This window comes from Schistocerca americana, chromosome 2, assembly GCF_021461395.2.
Source record: "Schistocerca americana isolate TAMUIC-IGC-003095 chromosome 2, iqSchAmer2.1, whole genome shotgun sequence".
Taxonomy (NCBI): domain Eukaryota; kingdom Metazoa; phylum Arthropoda; class Insecta; order Orthoptera; family Acrididae; genus Schistocerca; species Schistocerca americana.
Window position 1 is genome coordinate 832,239,365 of NC_060120.1, and position 16,682 is coordinate 832,256,046.

General features: G+C 44.4%; 1 protein-coding gene across 1 annotated transcript in view; it reads right to left on the reverse strand.

The window, feature by feature from the left end:
* Positions 1 to 709: 709 nt before the first annotated feature.
* LOC124596010 (cuticle protein 79-like) overlaps positions 710 to 16,682 on the reverse strand; it is a 35,718-nt gene continuing 19,745 nt past the window's right edge. Inside the window, exon 2 of the mRNA XM_047134963.1 lies at positions 710 to 1,338. Coding sequence (XP_046990919.1) covers positions 796 to 1,338 — 543 coding nt within the window. The 3' untranslated portion in view covers positions 710 to 795. The remainder of the gene's footprint in view (positions 1,339 to 16,682) is intronic.

The following is a 16,682-nucleotide window of genomic DNA, read 5'->3' on the forward strand; positions in this document are numbered from 1 at the left end:
CGGTTTTCTGCTGGGGCATCGTTTTAGGGCTGTTGTCGATTTCAAAATATCACGGTAACTGACGTGAAAGCTAAGCGTAAGTGTAGTAATAAATAATGATGGCGTGTGACTAGGGCCTCCCGTCGGGTAGACCGCTCGCCTGGTGCAAGTCTTTCGATTTGACGCCACTTCGGCGAGTTGCGCGTCGATGGGGATGAAATGATGATGATTGGGACAACACAACACCCAGTCCCTGAGCGGAGTAAATCTCCGACCCAGCCGGGAATCGAACCCGGGCCCTTAGGATTGACAGTCCGTCACTTTGACCACTTTTTTTTTCTTATATTGTTCGATATAGTTCGTTGCGTTTGGTCTGAGGGGACGTCACAAGACATGTGTTCAAGTTGATCGTTGATTCTTTGACTCAGTTTTTTTATCACAGAGAGACGCAGCCCTCTGACCGAGCACGCTGAGCTACCGTGCCGGCGACCACTCAGCTACCGGTGGCGGACAGCGTAAGTGTAATGACGAAGTCAGGTATAAAGTACAAACACAAGTGTCTCGGTTTTTTACTCTCTGAAATCTGGTCAGCCAAGGTAATGTGACCAGAATGAGTATGAAAATAAATGAAACATCTTAATCTTTGCACGTAATTTTATTGCAATATTTTATTGGAATCAACAGTAATCTGCAAATTTTTGATACATAGAGATCTCGATCTAACAAAAAGGAAACATACGAATGGAAATATGTGGTGGCGCAGTTCTACTGTGAAGATGGCTGTCAGATGAGTGGCTGCGACGGCACGGATGACGTTTAGTGGTGGTAACCCCCGAAGCCACCGAAGCTGGAGTACCCGCCTCCGAATCCCCCGTAGCCTCCGCCGAAGCCGGCGTCCTTGACGACGACGGGCACGGGCTGCTTGACGAGCACGGGGTGAGGTACGGCCACGGGCACGGCCTCGGGCACGCTCACGGGGAACGGCACCGGCTTCTCCACGGGCACGGGGTACGGCTGCGGCACGTGCACGGGGTACGGGCTGTCCACGGGCACCTTCACGGGCACGCTGACCGGGTACGGCACGTTCCTCTCCACCGGCACCGGGTACGGCTGCGGTACCGGCACCGGCACCTCCTTGGTGATGGTGACGGCCTTGACCTCCCCATAGCCGCCCCCAAAGCCGTACCCGCCACCGTAGCCGTACCCGCCCCCGTAGCCGCCTCCGTAGCCGTACCCGCCTCCGTAGCCGCCGCCGAAGCCACCATAGCCGAGCCCCAGCAGGCCTCGCTTCTCCGTCTTGGCACGCGCTTTCTCTTCCGCGGCAGAAAGGCAGCACACCGCCAGCAAAACTGCGCACACCTGCGAACAACGGCAAACGCTCAACGAGCTACTGTGTAATCGAGGTTCCAAGCACAGTGAAAGTAAGAATTAAAGACTAAGAACAAAGCCTAGGGTTTCAGACTCGAAACTTCTCACTTCGCCTTGAAAGATGTGAATTTCTGCTGCGTATGTGTGGAAGTACGATCAGTCACAAATACACAACTGGCCATTAAAATTGCTACACCAAGAAGAAATGCAGATGATTCATTGGACAAATATATTATACTAGAACTGACTTGTGATTACATTTTCACCCAATTTGGGTGCATAGATCCTGAGAAATCAGTACCCAGAACAACCACCTCTCGCCGTAATAACGGCCTTAATACGCCTGGTCATTGAATCAGAGCGTGGATGGCGTGTACAGCTACAGCTACCCATGCAGCTTCAACACGATACCACAGTTCATCAATAGTAGTGACTGGCCTATTGTGACGAGCCAGTTGCTCGGCCACCATTGACAAGACGTTTTCAATTGGTGACAGATCTGGAGAATGTGCTGGCCAGGGCAGCAGTCGAACATTTTCTGTATCCAGAAAGGCCCGTATAGGATCTGCAACATGCGGTCGAGCATTATTCTGCTGAAATGCAAGGTTTCCCAGGGATCGAATGAAGGGTAGAGCCGCGGGTCGTAACACGTCTGAAATATAACGTCCACTGTTCAACGTGCCGTCAATGCGAACAAGAAGTGACCGAGACGTGTAACCAATGGCACCCCATTCCATCACGCCGCGTGAGACGCCAGTATGGCGATGACGAATACACGATTCCAATCTGCGTTCACAGTGATGTCGCCAAACACGGATGTGACCATCATGATGATGTAAACAGAACCTGGATTCATCCGAAAAACTGACGTTTTGCCATTCGTGCACCCAGGTTCATCGTTGTGTGCACCATCGCAGGCGCTCCTGTCTGTGATGCAGCGTCAAGGGTAACCGCAGCCATGGTCACCGAGCTGATAGTCCACGCTGCTGCAAACGTCGTCGAACTGTTCGTGCAGATGGTTGTTGTCTTGCAAACGTCCCCATCTCTTGACTCAGAGATTGAGACGTGGCTGCACGATCCGTTACAGCCATGCGGATAAGATGCCTGTCATCTCGACTGCTAGTGATACGAGGCCGTTGTGATCCAGCACGGCGTTCCGTATTACCCTCCTGAACCCACCGATTCCATATTCTGCTAACAATCATTGGATCTCGACCAACGCGAGCAGCAATGTCGCGATACGATAAACCGCAATTGCGATAGGCTCGAATCCGACCCTTATCAAAGTCGGAAACGTGATGATAGGCATTTCTTCTCCTTACACGAGGCATCACAACAACGTTTCACCAGGCAACGCCGGTCAACTGCTGTTTGTGTACGAGAAATCGGTTGGAAACTTTCCTCATGTCAGCACGTTGTAGGTTTCGCCACCGGCGCCAACCTTGTGTGAATGCTCTAAAAAGCTAATCATTTGCATATCACAGCATCTTCTTCCTGTCGGTTAAATTTCGCGTCTGTAGCACGTCATCTTCGTGGTGCAGCAATTTTAATGGCCAGTAGTGTATGAATTCGTTTGTTTCATAGAAGAAACATTGTCCATTCTTGACTCGGGCTCGGGTATAAACTAACTGATGATAGCAACGGAACCGTCGCTGGAGCGACAATCAGGCTTCCATGCGGCGTCGTTAATTGAAGGCGGTACGCTGCGCCCAGCTTAAAACTGTATAAAAGATTTCATCAGACCGCAAGTAATGAACCACAAAGACACTTAGCAAGTACTCGTATGTGTTACATACAGTACATTATTATTAGTGTACTTAGAAACAGTGGCTAATTGTCAAAGGAAGCAAGGACGACTGTGTGTAGTAATAATAGGAAAATTCTGTAACAGACTGGCACTTCCTAATTCCACACGATTTCAATAGCTAAGCTAGGTTAACTACAAAACTGTTATGAGAAGAGCAGTCTGCTGCCTCCCCATTTGACAGTTAATCATTCTCTTGTTTTTCTTCCCCAGGAAATTTTTTTTTCAGTTGTTACCATCTGATGCCTAACGGCGAGTGTACAAGCTGTATCTTCCATATTGCTGATGGCCGTGAGATGCAACAACCCATTACACGCTTCGCTAACACGTCAGACAGCTGCTCCAACCTTTTACAACAGACGGCATCCGCACTGTCAGTCAAGAAAGGTAAAACGAAATACCTTTAAAAGAATCTTTCGTCGAAGCATGAACCGAGCAACAGGCAATGCCTGTAGAAATTGATAAGAAACAACTCTATATAACTCAGATTCTCCACCCAAAAAAACAAGCCAACGAAATAATAGAGAACTTATCGAAATTTCTGGATATTCTGTAATTGCTACATATGAAAAGCAAAACATTTTCAGAAATCTGTTCCTTATGCCAAAGAACTTTCTGTAAACAAAACCAACCGATTTTCTACAGAAATCACTATGTATAACTGTTTGGAGTTTAGTAAAGAAAAAACTTCTTCGATGTACCTCAGTAACTGTGTCGTGAGGTTCAAGCCCTCTTCCGCGGTTTTTCCCTGGTTTCCCGTGAAACTCGACTAATTGGTGAGGCGTAATTAGTAATCTACGTAGAATGCATCTACAGCTACATAATTACAATATAGCTAGGTGACAATCCCTGCATTGCCCGGGCATTCGTTTTGCTAATTTTCTATGAGAAACGAAAACAAAAAACCGAACTTTGTTTATAGCATACTATCAAAAAATATCATTGACATGTATCCGTGAAAACACCTTTGAAATTACGAGGCAGTCAAACAAAGAAACGTGCATAAAGTAAAAATCTGTAAGTAAAGTACCCATACTAAGAAACGTACGAAGGTAATCCCAAAAGTAAGGTCTCCTATTTTTTTATAAGTACATACACCTGTTTATTTCTACAATGGTTTACATCAGTTTACAGCTTGAACATTTACCTATTTTTCGACATAATCACTATTTCTGTCGATGCATTTTTGTAGACGCTGTGGCAGTTTTTGTATGCCCGTGTCTTACCTGCTCGCCGTCATGCTGTTCAGAAAGTTATGAACCTCTTATTTCACCTCGTCGTCGGAGCTGAATCGCTGGGACCACAATTAACTACCGAAAGGTGTGCGCAAGATAAGTGCCACGCATGCTGACTGAGGACCACATGCGGCAACGAGTTGATGCTTCCTGCGTATTTCTTCACCGCCTTGCAGCCGAACAGGACAACTTTCTGGACTCAATTGTTACGTGTGACGAAACCTGGGCATACCACTTTACACCTGAGACCAAGCAACGATCACGCCAGTGGCGGAATCCTTCTTCGCCAAAGCCACGGAAATTCAAACAAACACAGTGTGCTGGTAAAGTCATGACAACAGTTTTTTGGGATCGGAAAGGGGTCTTGTTGGTCGACTTTATGCCCACTGGGACCACAATTAACGCTGACAGGTACTGTGCGACTCTGAAAAAACTCAAACGGGCAATTCAGAACCGGAGAAGAGGAATGCTGAGCAAGGGCGTACACATTCTCCATGACAACGCTCGCCCACACATCGCTCGGCAAACCGTTGCTCTCCTGCAACAGTTTCAGTGGAACGTAATCACCCACCCACCCTATAGTCCTGACTTGGCGCCCAGTGACTATCACCTGTTCCCTAGGTTAAAAGAACATTTGGCCGGAAAGCGATTCAGCTCCGACGACGAGGTGAAAGAAGAGGTTGATAACTTTCTGAACAGCATGGCGGCGAGCTGGTATAACATGGGCATACAAAAACTGCCACAGCGTCTACAAAAATGCATCGTCAGAAATAGTGATTATGTCGAAAAATAGGTAAATGTTCAAGCTGTAAACTGATGTAAACCATTGTCGAAATAAACTGGTCTATGTACTTACAAAAAAATAGGAGACCTTACTTTTGGGATTACCCTCGTAGTGTCTGTGTACGTTACGCGCAGCTGTCTCGCGTGTCTACAACGCGATTTTGTAAAAGCGTCTATAACAACGGCGCTTCATAGCTCTATAGACGGCTACAGTTTTGCCCTACAGCCGTTGGCCCTTCGCAGTTGACAGCTGTAAAACCGCTCCCAGGTGTCACGGATTTTCTTGCGTTGACTGGGAGACAGTCATACCAGTGAAGAATAGATGTATAAAACTTCGCACATGACACGGCATTTTTCACGCATCTCGGTGTTTGTGACTTGGTAGGCAATAAAAACCTCCTAAATCCACCAGTCTGTGAAAACGTAATTCCAGTAACTATTAACTCCATAGTCAAAGGGAGATTTGAAAGTGCATGGATTTCTCTAATCTGTCGAACTAGGTTTCAACTATACAGTTACACATGTAGCAAACTTTCTGTATTACTTTATGTTGTTCTTTAAGAGACCGTTTTTGCATCACCTACAAAATTTAACAAAATAGTGTTATGAGGTTTTCATCGCCTATCATCGAATTATAATTCTGTAGCTGCATTTAGCAAAATATTTGAATACTGTCAGAGAAATTTATTTCGAATGCAGTTAGCAGTACAGAAGTAATACATTTAAATTTCATGCATGAAACTGTAGTTCTTACGCATCCCATTGTTTATGACATCACATCTCCTGAAATTATGACAAGTAGGTGGTTGTTACCCCCCACAGCGATAGAGTATTTGGTTCAAATCTGTCGAGTGGATTAGGAGGAGCTGTGGAACAAAGACACACACATATACATCCATTTTTATAATATGTATGGATTATAAAGTCCATGTAACATTTACAAACATCAGTATAGCTAAATGGTCAAACATAACATAGCAAATGATGCAGTACGTAAAAGACAAGCTCGCAGAATCTTTTTCATTTATTTTTAGTTGGTACTAGCCACTAGCATCTGTAGTTGCTGAAAATCTACATCTACATTTATACTCTGCGAACCACTGTGAAGTGGATGGTAGAAGTTACGCCCCACTGTACCAGTTATTAGGGCTACTTCCCGTACCACTCACATACAGAGCGCGGGAAGAATGACGGTTTGAATGCTTCTGTGCATGCTGTAATCAGTGTAACCTTGTCCTCACGTTCCTTATGAGAGCGATATATAGGGGGTTGTAGTATATTTCTAAAATTATCATTTAAAGCCGGTTGTTGAAACTCTATAAGTAGGATTCCTCGGGATAGTTTTCGTCTATCTTCAAGAGTCTGCCAATTCAGTTCTTTCAACATCTCTGTCACACTCTCCCGCAGGTCAAACAGAACTGTGATCATTCGTGCTGCCCTTCTCTGTATACGTTCAATATCCCCTATGAGTCCTATCTGATATTGGTCCCACACAATTGAACAATATTCTAGAATAGATCGCACGAGTTATTTGTAAACAATTTCCGTTGTAGATTAACTGCACTTCCCCAGTATTATACCAATGAACTGGACAAAGTCTGTTGCCTGCTTTGCCCACAACTGAGCCTATGTGATCATTCTATTTCATGTCCCTATTAATGTTACACCCAGGTATTTGGATAAGTTTGCCGATTCAAGTTGTGACTCACTGACGTTATATTCATACGACGCTATGTTTATCGTTTTGTGAAGTCCTCAATTTTATATTATTGAACTTTTAAAGCAAGTTGCCAATCTTTGCACCACTTTGAAATCTTATCAGAGTCTGACTGGATGTCTGTGAAGCTTCGTTAATTGTAGTTAACTGCATCACCAACTAAAATTCTGATGTTACTATTAGTATTGTCTGCAAGATCAATAACATACTACAAGAACAGCAAGGGACCCAGTATAACTCCTGCGTACAGCCGAGTTACTTCTACATCTGTCGATGACTCTGCATCCAAATTAACATGTTTTATCCTCCCTAGAAATAAATCCTTACTGTAGTCACAAGTTTCGCCTGATACCCCATACGATCGTACTTTTGATAATAAGCATAAGTGTGGTACTCAGTCAAATTCTTTTCGGAAACAGAGAAATTCTGCATCTATCCGACTGCCTTGATCCATGGCTTTCAGGATATCATGCGAGAAAAGTGCGAGCTGGGTTTCACGTGAACTATGTTTCCGCAATCCACGTTGGTTGGCGTGGAGAAGGTCGTTCTGTTCGAGATACTTTATTATGTATACGCTCAGAATATGTTCTAAGATTCTGTAACGAATGGGTGTCAAGGGTACAGGACGGTAGTTTTGTAGATCACTTCTGGTGGCCGTCTTATAGACAGGTGTAACCTGTGCTTTCTTCCAGCAACTCGGTACGGTTTTTTGTTCGGGGGATCTACGATAGATAGTAATTAATAGAGGAGCTAACCCAACCGCAGATTGGGTATAGAATGTTACAGGGATTCCGTCAGGTCTTATGGCTTCATTCAATTTTAACGATTTCAACTTTTTTGTCAACGTCACTAACACTCATACCTTATCAGTGATGAAAGTTTCTTTGAATTGGGAACGTACTCCTGGGTTTTCCTTTGTAAAGGAACATTTGAAAACAGAGTTAACCATTCCTGGTTTTTCTTTGTTACTCTCAATTTCAGTGCTGTTTTGTCCACGAGTAAGTGGACACTAGCTTCGATGCCACAGATAGCCTCTACAAATGACAATATTTTGCAACGGTAGTTATTCAAGGTTTCATGCGTTTCTCTCTCAACAGCCAAACGCCTTTCGTTCAGCATCTCTCTATCTACAGCTCTATGCTTTGTTTTACAGCTAATTTGCTGTAGTCTCTTTTCTTTAAAAGTTTCTTTGCAGTGATTGTATACCACGGAGGATCTCTCCCGTCATGAACTGTTCTGCTGGATGCTTATCTATCCATTGCATGGTCAACTATTCCTTCGAGGTTTAGTCATTGTTCCTTTACATGGTCCTGTCTTGAACTAAAAGTTTCAGCTTCCCCACTGGCAATGACATTAGGGCTTCTTTGTCTATGGCGGCAAACCATGCAGGAAAAGCGTTTGGTGTGCTAGAATTTGATTGTTGTCAATAGGCAGTGAGTGTGCAACGATATTTCCAGACACAAGGTCAACAGTTTACAACAGCATGAAATGAAATGATCGTATTGTGCTGAGGCCCTGGAGACTCCACCTCGGGTAGTTCGGCCAGCGAGTTGCAAGTCTTTTCAGGTGGCACTGCATTGGGCGACTTGAGTGTCGATGATGATGAGGACAACACAACACCCAGTATCCGAGTGGAGATTCAAATGATTCAAATGGCTCTGAGCACTATGGGACTTAACATCTGAGGTCATCAGTCCCCTAGAACGTAGAACTACTTAAACCTAACTAACCTGAGGACATCACACACACCCATGCCCGACGCTGCATTCGAATCTGCGACAGTAGCGGTCGCGCGGCTCCAGACTGAAACGCCTAGAACCGCTCGGCTACAAAGGCCGGCTCCGAGTGGAGAAAATCTCCGATCCATTCGGAAATGGAATCAGGGCCCGCTGCATGGCAATCAGACGTACTTAAAACTCAACTGAGGAGGCGAACTACAAGAGCGTAGCGAGGTGGAGCAAGAAATCTGAGGACGACGTTCGGGCATACCGGGAGCGTCAGAACAGACAGTGAACCGTGTAAGGGACGTGATGTTGCGAACTCACACAAAGTCTACCTCTCGAGAGCTTGTGCAGAATTGAACATTACTCAGCCAACATCGTGGAAAATCGTTCGTAAGCGATTAAAATGAAGCCGTCCAAATTGCATTTCTTGCAAGCCACAAACCAGGACGTGAAACTGCGCCATCTGCAGATCTGCATTCATAAGCAGAACCATACTGAAAAAGACGACTTCGTTACAATTCACTCTTCAATAACAAACCTACTTTTCGTATTTCGGGAAATATTATTTGACACAACATAGGCATATGGGGGTAGAGAACCTACATGTAACGATCGAACAAGTCCAGGACTCTGACAAAGTAAACGTGTTCTATGTCGTATCTGAGAAGGTAGTCAATGGACCCTTCTTCTTCATTAACAGAACTGTGAATGGTATCAACCATCTTGACAAGCTGCAATTGCAGCCAATTGTACAACTTCATACTGAAGACAGGGATTTCCATCTGCCAACAAGATGGCACTCCTCCACATTTCCACAACTGTGTACAACATTAGTTGAAAAGACATCGCCACGTCTCTGGATGGGCCATGTTGCGGCTGCTGACCTGGCGCCACTCGAGCGGCCAGCACAGTCGCCGGACTTGACGCCTTGTGGTTTTGTCTTGTGGATTTAAATCAAGCATAGCGTTTGTGTTCCACCTCTACCACAGAACCTGGAAGACGTATGACATCGCGTCGTGGAAGCTGTTCTTAGGGTCGCTCCTGACATGCTGGATCGGGCATGGACAGAGTTGGACTATCGATCAGATATGTGTCGTGTGACGAAGGGTATACACATACAAAATTGTAAAAAAAATTGATTGTTTGTGTTTCATATGATGTATCATTTTTTACGTTATTCTCGGCCATTTATCTGTAACATTGTTTTGAAATGTTTCGCGTTCTTTATAATCACCATGTATAGCGAAGAAAGAATACAAACACACTATAAAAATGGAGGTACGTACACTATGTTATCAAAGGTATCCGGATACCCCCCAAAACATACGTTTTTCATGTTAGTTACATTGTGCTGCCACCTACTGCCAGGTACTCCACATCAGCGACCTCAGTAGTCATTAGACATCGTGAGAGAGCAGAATGGACGCTCCGCAGAACCCACGGACTTCGAACCTGGTCAGGTGATTGGATGTCACTTGTGTCATACGTCTGTACGCTAGATTTCCACATTCCTAAACATCCACTGTTTCCGATGTGATAGTGAAGTGGAAACGTGAAAGGTCACGTACAGCACAAAAGCGTACAGGCCGACCTCGTCTGTTGACTGACAGAGACCACTGACAGTTGAAGAGGGCCGTAATGTGTAACAGGCAGACATCTGTCCAGACCATCACACAGGAATTACAAACTGCATCAGGATCCACTGCAAGTACTATGACGGTTAGGCGGGAGGTGAGAAAACTTAGATTTCATGGTCGAGCGGCTGTTCATAAGCCACGCATCACGCCGGTAAATGCCAAACGACCCCTCACTTGGGTAAGGAGCGTAAATATTGGACAACTGAACAGTGGAAAAACGTTGTTTGGATTGACGAATCACGGTGCGCAATGTGGCGATCCGATGTCAGTGTGTGGGTTTGGCGAATTCCCGGTGAACGTCATCTGCCAGCGTGTGTAGTGCCAATAGCAAAATTTGAAGGCGGTGGTGTTATCATGTGGTCGTGATTTTCATGGAGGGGGCTTCCACTCCTTGTTGTTTTGCGTGGCACTATCACAGCACAGGCCTACATTGATGTTTTAAGCACCTTCTCGCTTCCCACTGTTGAAAAGCAATTCACAGATGGCAATTGCATCTTTCAACACGATCGAGCACCTGTTCATAACGCACGGCCTGTGGCGGAGTGGTTACACGACAATAACATCATTCCTGTAATGGACTGGCCTGCACAGAGTCCTGATCTGAATCCTACAGAACACCTTTGTGATGTTTTGGAACGCCGACTTCGTGCCAGGCCTCACAGACCTCTCCTCGGAGCAGTACTCCGTGAAGCATGGGCTGCCATTCCCCAAGAAACCTTCCAGCATCTGATAGAACGTATGCCTGCGAGATTGGAAGCTGACATCAAGGCTAAGGGTGGGCCAAGACCATACTGAATTCCAGCATTACCAATAGAGGGCGCCACGAACTTGTAAGTCATTTTCAGCCAGGTGTACGGATACTTTTGATCACTTAGTGTATACATGTGTGTACGCATGTATGTTCCACATCTCTTCCTAAGTCACTGTACCAATTTCAACCAATTTTGGTACACATATTAGTTAAAATGTGGAAAGAAATACTGAGGGAGTTAAAACCACCAGCCTCCATGTGGGGTGAGCGGGATAAACCCGAGAGAAAAAAGGAAGGAGGAGATGGACAGACAGTGAGAGGAAGAAGGAAATGGGGACAGATAGAGGGGGGGGGGGGGGGGGAGCAAGACGAAGGACGCGGAAAGTGGGAGGGGGAATTGACAGAGAGAAAGAAAAGGCAAAGAGGAGAAGTGGACACAGTCAGGTGGAGGAAGCATAGGCAGTAAAGGGGGAGCAGGAGATGAGCAGATGGAGAGGATAGCGGAAATGGACAATGAATGGGAAGAGGAGGAGATGGGCAGAGGAGAGGAGGAGATGGACAGAGGATGGAAAGAGGAGGAGATGAGCAGGGAGATGGGGGAGTAGGAGAAGAACAGAGAGATGGGGTGGGGAGTAGGAAGTGGACAGAGAGAGACAGGCAAGAGGAGATGGACAGAGAGGAGGTGGAGGGAGAGATGGACAGAGAGAGTGGGAATGAGGAGATGGACTATTAGAAGACGCCGGGTATTCATCTAGTGACAGAAATAAAATAAAGGTTTAACAGTGGGATTAAAATTCAGAGAGAAAAGCTTTCAATTATAGTATCATATTTTACATTGCTATCCTCAGTGAAAGGAGAAAGAAATAGAGGACTTGTCGAATGGCATGAACTGTCTAATGAACACACACTTGCATTGAGAGCAAACTGAAGAAAGACTGGAGGAGTGAGGAGTATCAGAAATGAATTTAGCGATAAACTCAACATAAAAATTGGGAACCGGGAAGTTAAGGAATTCTGCTGCCTTGGAAACAAGATCGTGCATGACGTACGAAGCAAGGAGGATATAAAAAGCAGACTAGCACAGACAAAGAGAAGTCTGCTAGTATCAAACATCGGCTTTAATCTGTGAAACAATTTTTTGAGAAGGTACGTCTGGAGCATAGCATTGTATGACAGTGCGTCATGGACTGTGGAACAACCGGAAAGCAAGAAAATCGAAGCGTTTGAGACGTGGTGCTATGGAAGGAAGATAAAAAGTAGATGGACTGATAAGATAATGAATGAGGAGGTTTTCTGAAGAATCGACGAGGAGAGGAACATGTGGAATACACTGACAAGAAGAAGGGACAGGGTGTTGTGACATGGATTAAGACATCAAGGAATAACTTCCATGGCACTTGAAGGTACTGTAGAGGGTAAAAACTGTGGAGATAGACAGCGATTGAAAAATATCCAACAAATAATTGAGAACGTAGGTTGCAAGTGCTACTCTGAGATGAAGAGGTTGGCACAGGAGAGGAATTTGTGGCGGGCCGCATCAATGACGATAGAGAAAATTACAGTGTCTAGCATTTGACTGAGTGCATCTCAGTGTAGCGTACGCGTATGTGGTCGCACGACAGCATAGTATAGATTTACCCATACTATTGCCTTCCATCAGAATTCGAATCATTTGTCTCTAGGTTTAGGACCAACGGTATAGCACGCGTCAGCGCTTTCGGCTATTGATGTGTGGAACGATACATTAGTGAAGTAATATGAGAGGGGATGACGAGCTGATTTCAGGCTTAGAGGTTGAAGATGACCTAAGACAAAGGCGCTTCATTGAACGATCACTGGCGTCCACGCCGCGTTCACGCCCTTACAGCGTTATTGCGATATTAACAGATTGACAACACACTGTAGCCTTAGTTTCGCAGTACGCCTAACTTCTTGTGTAGTAATCATCGAACTCTTGAAAATAGAAAGTTATAGTTTATGACGATGAGGCGCCGGGTCTCCCATAAATTGTAGCGCGTGATGTTCTACATGCGCCGTTGTTATTGTTAGTTTAAAACACATCTATTGGCCATTAAATACGTTGACAGAGTCAGTAAATGTTAAGCTCGGTATGACACATAAAGGATATAATTATGATACATCAAGGAGAAAATAGGATGGATATTCAAATGGTTCAAATGGCTCTAACAAGGGAACCTCCCCATCGCACCCCCCTCAGATTTAGTTACAAGTTGGCACAGTGGATAGGCCTTGAAAAACTGAACACAGATCAATTGAGAAAACAGGAAGAAGTTGTGTGGAACTATGAAAAAAATAAGCAAAATATGAAAACTGAGCAGTCCATGCGCAAGATAGGTAACATCAAGGATAGCCTGAGCTATGGAGCGCCGTGGTCGGGTGGTTAGAGTGAGCAGCTGCGGATTGAGAGGTCCTTGGTTCGATTCTTCCCTCGAGTGAAAAGTTCGATTTTGTATTTTCAGACAGTTATTATCTGTCGGTCCGTCCGTCCGATGCGAGGTAACTGCGTCGTAGTGTGGGGACGCTACACCTAAACAAACATCGAAACACACGACGTCAGTCGACTACAGCGCACGGAAGAGAGTATTCATGCTAACTAGGCTCCCTGGCTGGTAGTTGACTGTTCGGCACTTTGGACGAGAGTGCATTAAATATGTGAGGTGTATTCCGTGGGCAATATGAATCCAGCAAATATAGCTCGCGACTTCAATAACGATCGCACGGTTGTGCGGTGTGGCCGCAAAACACGGACACTAAACTTATTACAGTGAACAGAGACGTCAATGAACGAACGGACAGATCATAACTTTGTGAAAATAAAGAGAGTAAACTTTTCACTAGAGGGAAGACTTGAACCAAGGACCACTCGTTCCGCAGCTGCTCACGCTAACCACAGGACCATGGCGCTCCTTAGCTCACACACTCCTTGATGTTGCCTATGTTGCTCATGGACTACTCAGTTTGTATATTTTACTTATTTTTTTCATAGTTCCACACAATTTCTTCCTGTTTTCTCGATTGATCTGTGTTCAGTTTTTCAAAGCCTATCCACTGTACCAAATGATAACTAAATCTGAGGGGGGTGCGATGGGGAGGTTCCCTTGTAAGCACTATGGGACTTAACATCTGAGGTCATCAGACCCCTAGACTTAGAGCTACTTATACCTAACTAACCTAAGGACATCACACATATCCATGCCCGAGGCAAGATTCGAACCTGCGACCGTAGCAGCCGCGTGGTTCCGGACTGAAGCGCCTAGAACCGCTCGACCACAGCGGCCGGCGGATGGATATTGAGCAGTTAATTCAATATCCTTGCACTAAAAACGGCGCAGTCACCTGCCGGTTAGATTATGACCAGTGTTTTGTGAAGTTACAAAAGGAACCGGTGGTATTGATCACGCTCAAAAACGTAAAAATGTACAATTAAATGACAGACGGCGAAATGTCATACAGAAGAGGACTGCCGCTGTAAGAGGCTGAGTTCAGACGCAGTTTAAAATAGCTGCGTCTCTTTTCTGCTGTAAGGGAGTCATTCCACATCCCTTCATACGGGATTTTCGTTTATTATTCTGACGGATTTTGCACAATTAATATAATATAAATTTGATCTTCGGAATAATTTAATTTATACGTATTTTTAATGTAGTCGTATGGACATTTGTTGAGCTAAGACATATATTCGATATGATCTTAATTACAGTATCCTCTGGTGAAATTCTTATTGTTTTACAACTATCCTTTAAGTGACACGGAGTTTTGTGAGTTAAACTGCGCCGTTCTCCTCCATTTTTTACTTGCAGGTAACAGGCAGGGTATTTTCACGTAGTTTCTGCCGAGCAAATCCTTGGAAGATTCTAATCCCCAAGCTAGTACAGTTTACTGCATTCCGTTTTCTTTGAACTATAGTAAGTGTATCGTTGCTTCTTTTCTAAACAAAGACTGTGGCCAGTCGTGCCTCCAAATCTTATCTTGTCCACACAGAGGCTCTCGCTGTAGCAATCTCGCGGTTATGTAAATAAATCAGCAAGGGAACGCCACCAGATTATCTCCACGAAGAAGCAACAACACTGTCTGTGAACACATCAACTCAGTACTGCTACAAAAACTTCAGATCCAACCGACAGCGGAAGTAGGAAAAAACAGACTCAGACAACCCAACGGAACTAGTAACTGTAACCACGATCACTCTAAATTCCCCAGTCGAATACCCTAAACCAGTACATATTGTCAAAGAATGCATGGAGCCTGAAAAGCAAGACAATAATCAAATGCAGCTCAACAATACTGCATGGCATCTGCATCATTTACTATTGAACTCAGAAGATGAAACGGGAGAAGAACAGAACTAACTAATAGAACTAAAAGAACGTAGAATAAAACATGTACCTGACTGCGGTTTAAGAGAGGTTTCCCTCAATACATAGGCTAATGACTGGGCCGATTATCGCCCTTCCCGCATAGAGATAATTTAACAATAGAAATAGAGTACAAGGTAGAAAAAGAAGAGGACCTTTGTCTTAGACGCAAGTAAATGGAATCCAGACAGCAATAAATAAAGCAGGGCAAGGCATTAAAGGGCGCTATGCTCTTCATGCGAAAAGAAACTTCACATGTCGAGAAATCATCAGCTTTACTCGGTATTCGCATAAACCAGTACATATTCACATTCATTAGGCTTCATATTTTTTTCACCTGAGAATATATTCTCCTAGAATTAAATGAACAATAGTTCCAGTTCTCTGGCTTCGACCAAAGTTTTCGGCAAGTTTCTCTTGGTTGTAAAGCAAAAGTCATAACTGCTAATCTCATCACAAATGTTTCTAATTGGGACTCCTTTTGCCCCACTGTCCGTTAGCTTGGTATACAGCTGAGAAGTCCCTAACCATCAAATAGGTCATTACTCGAACCCTGAGGCGTAAGGAGCGTAAAATATTTTTAAAAATGTCCTCAAACATACTTTCCGATATTAAAAGACCGCATGGATGATGAAGCACATCCATGCACCTACTTAAGTGTACCGCACATGGTTAGCGGGAACGAGGTGGCGTACTGGTACGGTACTGAACTCATATTACGGAGAACGGCCTGTCAAATCCCCGACCACCCGTCCAGTTTTGTTTTTTGTCGTCGTTTCTGCAAACAGGTCAACCCACACACCGGGGAACCCGATTGCGAGATTGTGCTAGGTCTCCAATGACCTGCTCCTCAACAGGATGTTGAGCACGGAGCTTGCTTCTATTTTTCTTCAAGCTGTAAATATGAGTGGTGGACATACAGGGTGATTCTGATTCACGAATATATGAAAATTTTGTAATATTTTATTCTACAAGTAAAACTAAAGAAAAAAGTTCATATAAACAAAGGTCCGCAAATGTTTAGTTACGGAGTTACGGCTAATAAAAGATTTTGCCTGAAATTTAGCAACTTGTCTAATATGAAGCCATCACAAAACAGTACGAGGTTAAAGTAAGTACGATTTCCATTTGTTTTGTTGCTACTGATCTGGTGAATCTAATAAAACATGTCCCAGATGTGTATCTGCAGTAGTTTTCCAGAACATCCAGAGAACCAAAGAAGAAATTTCGTAAAATTTTTAATTTATTAAACACTTGGACCAATTTGTTTTTTAAATTCCAGACCACTGCACAAAGTTTTCAACAGAA